The sequence below is a fragment of the Barbus barbus genome (genome assembly GCF_936440315.1).
Source record: "Barbus barbus genome assembly, chromosome: 4".
Classification (NCBI taxonomy): domain Eukaryota; kingdom Metazoa; phylum Chordata; class Actinopteri; order Cypriniformes; family Cyprinidae; genus Barbus; species Barbus barbus.
Window position 1 is genome coordinate 22,193,319 of NC_136732.1, and position 9,511 is coordinate 22,202,829.

Here is a 9,511-nt window from a genome sequence, read left to right on the forward strand (position 1 = left end):
GAAAAGCAGCAGAGCTCTGTAAACAGCTCAGAGTAATCACGTCATCTCCATAAGAACGATATGATTGCCAGAACAAATTTACCGGTAGTTTTGAAAAGGTCCTGTTCACACATTATCCACTGTAATTTACCAGTAAAGACTGTATGTGTGAAAGCGGCTAAACTCTTCATCTGGGAAAACTCACTTGATTTGTAACGTAAATAATTTATAAACCTATACCAACACAGGAGAGTACATCAACATATCTCTAAATATGCAATTTATTGTACATCGCGATTTCAAAATAAAAGTGTCTGACTTACATGAAACGTCACCAGGCCGTTGGCTCCCTCTGCAGGTACTTGTTATAATATAGGCATATTACATTGTTCAGTAAAACCATGTACTTGTTTTGATACTTTATTTGAGCTAATTATTATTGCCTCGTTAGTTTATATATAAATATAGTCATAATAAAGCTTGTTTTTCACTTAGTTCTATTTGTATTAGTAAAAAATATCAGATTAGTCGCTTGTCAAAATCAGAATCAGATTCAGAATCAGAATGAGCTTTATTGCCAGGTATGTTTACGCATACAAGGAATTTGTTTTCGTGACAGAAGCTTCCTCAGTGCAACAGAATGACAATGACAGAACAAAAAACACAGATAAAAAAATAAATAAAAAATAGAACAAGTAAATAACGAATAATAATATACAAATTGACAATTGTATGAAAAATGAGCAAAACTCCCGCGGCGAGTAGAAAGGCTTACAGTTAATGAAGAGCACTTCTAGATCGGAACAGCACATCTTCTTTAACACAGTTACATCTGTACACCACCTTTCGTTGATGTAAAAGCATGTCCCTCCGCCACGCTATTGATTCTGCGTCGCGATCCACTCTAAACAGCTGAAAGCTCGGCAGATGAAGCACGCTGTCCGGAATGGCGTCATTCAGCCAGGTTTCCGTGAAACACAGAGCAGCAGAGTTTGAAAAATCCTTATTTGTCCGGGAGAGCAGAAGTTCATCCGTTTTGTTTCGCTAGATGGATGCTAGGCAGTGCTGTCAGAAATCCGTGTTGTCTGAGCTTCACGAGCGCGCCGGCTCACTTCCCCCGTTTGATCAGCGCCGCTCCGCCGACTACAATGTCCAGCAAAACATCAGAATAGTCAAAAACCGGTGAATATCGGGTGGTGTGTACTGCCGAATGTCCAGCAATTTGTCTCTGGTGAAACTGATTGCAGGAATATAACTAAAGACAGGACAAACTAACAAAAACATAAAAACAACTGAATGGACAACGCCACGGAGGCTGCCATGAGCAGCGCCATCTTGGTCTTGAACAATAATCAGTAGATTACTTGATTAGTAAAATAATCGTTAGTTAAGCCCTAGATTAGTTCAAACATTTCATAATACAAATGCATTGTTTTACTTTTTGTGATTAAAAGATAAATATTTTGTCATTCTTAAAGTATTAAAACATTGTGTCGTTCTAGTGAACCAAGTATCTGCATTTTGTTTCATCTCGTGAGCTAAGTGTATTGTCACACCCCTAGTGTCGATAAGATGTGATATAGATCATCATTTTCCAAGTGTATGATATAGCTATTATTCTTCAGGTCAATCATATATTCATGCAAAAAAATAAATCAGTTTGCATAAGGAAAGCAATAACTTTGCCATAGTTGCCATGGTCATTGCATTCTTTGCATGTGATGCACTTTATTTGTACCATTTTGTTTTATTAGTTTATTTATTCGAATTTAAAAGACAATAATAATATTGTTTGATAAGTGAGATCTGATTTTAGTACTTGAAAACCAAAAAAAGTAGTGCTTAAAGTCGTTGAAAGTCCTGGAATTTCATTTTGCAGTATCTGTACGAACCCTGTTTAAGTTACCAGTTCTTGGAGCCATTTTAATGTTTTTGTTGTTGTTAATTGAACTGAACTGTAGTTTTCTGTAGTAAACTGTCTTTGTATATTTCATATTTTATATTCATTTCCTTGTATTTAATTTGCCATTATTTCTTTTGAACAAAACAATTTCAGAAATTTTGTAGGTCATCTTGTACCCTGTCAATGACAAAGCTAACCAGCAAAACTTGATATCAAAAGCGTCCTAAATGTTTTGCACAATATTGTAGTGAGTAACCTTTCTTGGTATTGCTGTTAACTGCCCCCATAATCTGTAGTCTGAGCCTGAGTGCTAATGGCAATGGTAGATACATTACTAGTTAGTTTCAAGGAAAATAATTTTCAAATAATGTTCTTTTTTTTGTTTGTTTGCCAAAAGATAACCCTGTGTATGTGTCCACCCCCGCAACCCCTGGAAAAAAGTTCAGGCTCAGATCATTTTTTTTGCTTTAACCCCTGATATATATATATATAATTAATTATATTATATTTATTTATTTATTTATTTATTTATTTTTATTTATTTTTTATAAGTATATATTATATAATATGTGATATCCTAATCTTATCAGCAGCTTCTCATTGTAAGATCTACTTTAAACATGAATAGCTCAGTTGGTGAATTCTGCATTCCCTATGTTGGATCATAGTTTCAGATGTATATTAGTTTATATATTATATTAGTTTTATGTTTTCTGATAATTCTGATTCTGATAATACCTGCAAACTCTTTGCCTTTTATTCTGTAAAGATTATATTCTGGGAGGCTTGTATAAAAGTTAACATCTTACCTCCTTATGATGCCTAATAAAGTGTTCATAAACAGTGCTGCTTTGTATACAGAGGTAACTGCTGTATTTCTGCTTTTACATAAGCACCACCTACTGTCAAAGAGTGAATTTGCATGAATTTACATCTGCCGTTTGTATTAAAAAATGTGAATTGTGAAAACTTGTACTATTTGAATTTTAAATGTTTTGTGCTCCAGATGAAGCCAGTCTTGGGCTGAGATCTGGACCACCGACATTAGTTGCTGAGCTGTGGTGTAAAGCTCTGTGTTATTCTAATGTGTGTGGTTTAGATGTTTGATTGATATCTTTTCTCTGTCTTGTCGGTGATGATGTGTCTCCTGCTGTGTCTGCACTCAGAGCTCAGGATGGGAGGTATGGCTGATCGATCACACTGTGCTTCTGTATTTATCAGTACCATATGTTTCAGTTTATATAAGAGGGAATTTTCTCCCACACAGAAACTAACTGTCTCTGGTCTTTATCTCTTTTTATTTCTCCATCGGTGTCCCCGTGTGCGGTCTGGATGTTTTCCTGGTGAGTGAACATGAACTTGGTTACCCAACATTAAATTCAAGCTGTTCCATCCCACTTTAAGGTTCACCGTCTCTGACACACTTATGTAAGGCCATTTCACAAGAATGGCACAAGCTAGTGTTGTCCTAGGGCACATGTGCACTCATTCGGATCCATAAACCCATCCTCCATGCCATCAGTCTTGTGCCTTTAGGCATAATGTGGCTGAAACAGACTAAAATTGTTATTTAGGCTTTTATGTGGCACACCATTCTCTTCTCTCTTCTTACATGTATTTCAATTGTTCCTGTCCTAAATGTTCAGGCCATAGAGGATGTTTGGCACCTACTTCCGTGTGGGCTTCTATGGATGCCGCTTTGGAGATCTAGACGAGCAGGAGTTTGTCTATAAAGAGCCTTCCATCACCAAACTGGCCGAGATCTCACATAGACTGGAGGTACGGTTCTGGTTTGGAGTGATGATATCATCATAATAACATTTTCATTTTAAAATAATAACAACTATTATTATTAGTAGTAGTAGTATTAAGAAGTAATTTTAATAATATTAGTAGTAATTAAACTTTTTTTTTACATTTATGTTTATATAATTATAAACAGTCACTGAACATTTTCAAGTTGTTATATTTTTTTATTTGATTTGATTTGTTTACCTTGTTTCTAAAATTAAAATTTTATATGTTTATATACATACATACATACATACACACACACACACACACACACATATATATATATATGTATACATATACACACACATATACGTGTATGTGTGTATATATATATATATATATATATATATATATATATATATATATATAAACTGTGGCCTGAAAATTGGCTTACCTTTTGGTTCTGTGCAAATAATGCTTTTAATATGATCATTTGTAAGATTTGTGCTGATTTCCTTTGTAGGAGTTTTACTCTGAACGATTTGGCGACGATATGGTGGTGATCATTAAGGACTCCAACCCTGTTGACAAGAACAAACTGGACCCCAATAAGGTCAGATATTAATGCTAGTACAAGACTGAAGTCTTTTTATTAGTGCTGTCAAACGATTAATCGCGATTAATTGCATGCAAAATGAAAGTTTTTGTTATGTGTACGGTGTATATTTATTATGTGTATATATAAGTACACACACTTGCATGTATATATTTCAGGAAAAATGTATTTTTATGTTAAATATATTAATTTATAATATAAATATAGACATGTAAATGCATGTAAATATTTGCAAAGTATATACTGTATGTGTATTTATATATACATAATAAATTTACACAGTACACACACACATACTATGCAAACAAAAACTTTTATTTCGGATGCGATTAATTGCGATTCATCGTTTCACAGCACTACTTTTTATCAAACAAAAACATATTTATATTCATTTAGTGTCACGTGTATATACTATTGTAGGATCTATTTATATTTAAATGTATTTTATTTTTATATTTTCAATTTTGTTTAATTTCTGTAATTTTATGTGATTTTGTCTTTTTTGTTTCTTCTTTTTATATATGTTTCTATTTTTTTTTTTATTGGCTTCAATGAAATTTTCCATTTAATAAATTTTAGTACTTAAACTTATTTTATTTAAATTTTTCATTTTAGTTTAGTTAACAATAGCAACTCTAATTCATTTCAGAACATTTCAGTTTCGTACATATGGTCTCCATATTGAGCAGTGCTGTGTATGTTTATGTTATCCAGGCATACCTGCAGATCACATACGTGGAGCCCTTCTTCGACACTTACGAGCTGAAAGAGCGCATCACGTACTTTGATAAGAACTATAACCTGCGTACATTCATGTACTGTACGCCGTTCACGCTGGACGGCCGGGCCCACGGTGACCTGCACGAGCAGTACAAACGCAAGACGATCCTCACCACCTCCCACGCCTTCCCCTACATCAAGACCCGCATCAACGTCATCCACAAAGAGGAGGTGTGGACCGCTTTACTTAAGGAGGTTTGTAAATTGCCTCAAGACAGATTTTCTAAATATTTTTCCTCCTCCCTACAGTTCATTCTGATGCCGATGGAGGTGGCGATTGAAGATATGCAGAAGAAAACACAGGAGCTAGCCTTCGCGACCCATCAGGACCCCTCTGATTCAAAAATGCTCCAGATGGTGCTTCAGGGTAGTGTTGGCACCACTGTTAATCAGGTAATTTTTTAGATTTAAATCGTTTTCTCCAGTATGTCAGTTTGTTTAGTGTATGTGAACCTGTACATGTTGTCACAAAGGGTCCGCTGGAGGTGGCTCAGGTCTTCCTGTCTGAAATTCCTGAGGACCCCAAACTCTTCCGGCATCACAATAAACTGCGCCTCTGCTTCAAGGACTTCACTAAAAGGTGGAGTGACTTTTATGCACACATTCTTGCACACAAGCATGCTCATGCTTGAGTTGAAAACGCTAGGTTGTGATTCGTTTAGTTTGGTTTTTCATTGATTAAAAAGCCTACCAATGCAACTGCAGCAATTTTTAGGATTTAAAATTACTAACCAACAAATGTAATTTAAAGTAGAAGTCTGAGGCAGTACCAACATTTGATATGTGGATTATGGATTTGGGAAAGATTTTGTATTTGTAAAGTATTTGTTTTATTAAGAAAAGGAAAGAGCATGTTTTTTGTTTGTTTGTTTGAGCTTGTAGGCGTCACTTATTAAATTGATGGGCAAATCTGCAGATTGAGTTTGGTGCATCACAGTTGCAATGTAAAAATTATTTTACATAAAGCAGTGTTTTAGAAATGTTCACTTTCTAGGTATTTTTAGTAAGTATTGCTTAACTTATTTTTGGAGCAACAAATGCCTTTTTCCTGCTTAAGATATATATTAAGGATTAGTATTTTGAGATTTGTTAAAGCATTTACTGAATCAAAAGTTCAAACAGTTCAGCATATCAAGTTCAATTGAATCATTCTGAATTTAGAAAATTTGCAATTGAATCAATTTAAAGAGCAGTGAATCACCAACCAAACTGATTTGCTGTCAACCCCAAGTTTCACATCCCTAGTCTTATGTGGCATCGGTTTGGATCTTTATGGTCCTAAACATGGCCGCAGTCTGTTTCCAACATGCTAAAGCTGCCAGTTACCTAAACCATCTTCCCGTGGCTAAGAACGAAGTGAACGAGTGATTGAAAGATTGAAATGAATCCTCCAGTTAAATCAGCGTTTTCTGTTTTGCGGTTCATTAAAATGGACAGCCTTTTCTTGGACTGACAGTTCTGGGTCTCTCTTAGCCTACTAACTGTAGTGTTCTTGACTCAGGTGTGAGGATGCTCTGAGGAAGAACAAGTCTCTGATCGGTCCAGATCAGAAGGAGTACCATCGAGAGATGGAGCGGAACTACACTAAACTAAGAGAAGCTCTGTTTCCTCTTATCAGCCGGAAAATCCCTCAACTCTACAGACCTCTGCCTCTGCCAACCACACCAACACAGAGGTAACATCACACAGAGTTTATCTGAAATCAATCATACCACAACAACAGAACAGGTCATAGCAGCCTTATTACTTGTCAACTAAACCCATCAAACTCGTTAAAAATCTGTGCATCCTGACTCCTGCAAGTTGTTTAGCTGCCAGTCACCATTTTTTGTGTAAAACATGCATGACACACTAATATAGTGTTGCATCTACATTCAATAAATAAATATTAATGGTTATAATATTTTTTTTATATTAAATTATCAAATTATTCATAATACATGCAATTATTACACTTGAAATTATTAAAACATTATTATTTTTATTCTAATTAATATTATATTATTAATATTATTACTGTTACGCAATGCGGAAAATGCGGACAGAATGGCAGAATCCAGTCATAAAAATGCAACTTACTGTATAATGTGGAATATCATGGAATTTGCCATATTTTGGATGAATAAATCAAAACACTTAAGTTAGTTAACTTAACACAAGTTAGTACACTTAAATTAAAAATTTAAATAAATAAAAAAACAATATTGTAAGGAATATTTTCCAGAATTTATTTACCAGAAAAATGTAAATACACAACACAGTATTTCTGAAAAATAAATAAAATGTATATTTTTATATAAAATCAGTTATTTAGAGTTATTTGGTTATTAAAATGTAATGAAACCATTAAAATGGAATCCAGAAAATGAAAGAAAACACAGAATTTGGTAAAAAATAGAACTGAATTTGAGAAAATAATTTCATAGGGCCTTAAAATGTCATTTTTGTTTAACTTTTAATAAATTGCTGTTAAATTGTGTATGTTTCATGATTTCAATTAATTAGACATGCTTTTTGGTTAATAAGATTTAATTTAATCATTAAAACAGAGTCTAAATTGGAAAAAAACAGAATCTGGAATAAAATAAAATGGATTTCATAGGGCCCTACTATTACTGTTGTTGTTGTTTTTATTACTAATAATAACATAAAATCATATTGTATAATTATTGCAATTAAAAAAGCAGTTTGTGTTCTGTCTGTTCACTCTTTAAACAATATTCTAATAAACAGTTGCATCTGCATTCAATAAATAAATACTATTAATGTGTATAATAAATCAAATAATAAATTGAAAGCATTTTTGTTAGTGTCTGGTCACCTAATATTATATAAGTATTAAATAATAATAATTTAAATATATGCATTTATATGTACATTTGATAAATGTGTTTAATAAAATATGTACATGCATTTAAATAATAATAATACAATTAACAGTAAATAACATATGATATAATAAATAAATAATTATAATAATAATATAATATAATAAAATGAAAGCATTTTTTTAAGTAACTTGTTTTTCCTCATCCAAACCACATTTCCTGTAGTGAGTGATAACTGATCCAAAGTCATCAGAAGGGATTTATCCGAATGGTGGATCCGTTCTTGCTCATCTTTACAGGAATTCTCTCAGTCGATCCAGTTTTCGGCGGGTGGAGTGCTGAGGTGTGGCGGAGCCGAGCGCGGGTGGATATAAAGCCAGACATGATCTCCTGCTCCATCATTCAACCCCCCAGACACACTATAAAACACACTGCACATTCCTCTCAGGCACAAGCCCTCCTGAGCAAGTCTCTCTCTCCCGGAGCTTCAGTCTGTTTACTCTGAGAGGTTATCTGCTGTAAACAGAGTCATTATGATCTTCATGCGCACAGCAGCATAACCGGTCAAAGTAGTCATCAGTAGAGAAAAATTAGCTTTTTGCTCAACATCAGAGGTAATTTTAGGTTCTAAACCGCACACGGCATTCAGATGCTCCTCTGCATTTTCTTCCTTTTGTTAGTTTGTGCTGTCTTTCCCCATCTCGTGCGCTAGTGTGAGAAAGAGGGAAACCATATGAGCCACAGTCCTTCTAGGCATTTGTGTGTGTGTGTGTGTGTGTGTGTGTGTGTGTGTGTGTGTGTGTGTGTGTGTGTGTGTGTGTGTGTGAGAATGTGTTGCCACAAAACCTTGTAGTGCTGCTTGATTTATCTGCTTGCACTCAGTGGATTAAAGCATTTGTAAAGGCTCTGTCTTTTTGAAGACTAACCACTGACAGACTGAGCTCAGAGGAGACGTGTTTAATCTTTCACATCATTTGCGCAAACTGTTTTTAAAACTTATTCTGCTGTTGGCTCAAGCATTGATGCAGAAAAGCAAAAAAAAAAAAAAAAAAAAGCTGCATTTGTTTCAAGACTGTAGAATGTATATAGTGGAGATCCCTGGCTCGTTCTTTGGATGCGTGTCCCTTTAGGTAACGGAGGAAGCTTCAGGCTTTAATATAGTGATTAACTGTGGAAAAAGTTCTGCACTGCACTAACAAAAGAGCACACTGACGTTCTGCACTGACTGCTTTGAGTTTTTACTGCCACTGCTGCACCCAATCCTACTTTTATTTTAAAGTTCATGTTATTGTAAATGCACAGTAATGTAATGTATACTATCCACGTTATGCACTAGTATGTAAACTGGAAAAAGGAGAATGATTTAGATGTTGCCATTTTGGTTGTTGAATGTTGATAATGTCCTGAATTAGCAATTCTTTTGCCTACCTACTATAGTTGGACTGCTGTTATATCAGTCTTGCACTATTTGAATGTTTGTATAACCTCTACTGCCTGTCTTGACACTATACTGTGCAAATTGCTGGTCTAAATACTGTATTTTTAATGACCAAAATGATTTTTTTTATTTATTTGTATGTTTGTCCTTTTTCTTTTCAATTTGACTTTTTATATTAAAAGAAACTTCTCCTATTTTGTTTAACTGTAGCTTTTATTTAAGTGTTTATCTAT

The 9,511-nt window shown here is 34.3% G+C and overlaps 2 protein-coding genes across 4 annotated transcripts in view; both read left to right on the forward strand.

The window, feature by feature from the left end:
• LOC306869038 (dedicator of cytokinesis protein 7-like) overlaps nt 1-9,471 on the forward strand; it is a 73,984-nt gene extending 64,513 nt beyond the window's left edge. For 2 of the 3 annotated variants that reach the window (XM_079415602.1, XM_079415604.1), the window contains 8 exons: nt 3,049-3,063; nt 3,536-3,661; nt 4,140-4,229; nt 4,947-5,183; nt 5,262-5,405; nt 5,486-5,592; nt 6,514-6,687; nt 8,140-8,868. In XM_079415602.1, the coding sequence (XP_079271728.1) occupies nt 3,049-3,063; nt 3,536-3,661; nt 4,140-4,229; nt 4,947-5,183; nt 5,262-5,405; nt 5,486-5,592; nt 6,514-6,687; nt 8,140-8,182 (936 nt within the window). In that variant the 3' untranslated portion in view covers nt 8,183-8,868. Of the gene's footprint in view, nt 1-3,048; nt 3,064-3,535; nt 3,662-4,139; nt 4,230-4,946; nt 5,184-5,261; nt 5,406-5,485; nt 5,593-6,513; nt 6,688-8,065 lie in introns of all 3 variants that reach the window. The other variant, XM_079415603.1, reaches the window with a different exon arrangement.
• The window catches only part of LOC306869044 (vascular cell adhesion protein 1-like), a 709,597-nt gene that overhangs the window by 251,647 nt on the left and 448,439 nt on the right, over nt 1-9,511 (forward strand). The gene's annotated exons all lie outside the window — the stretch shown is intronic.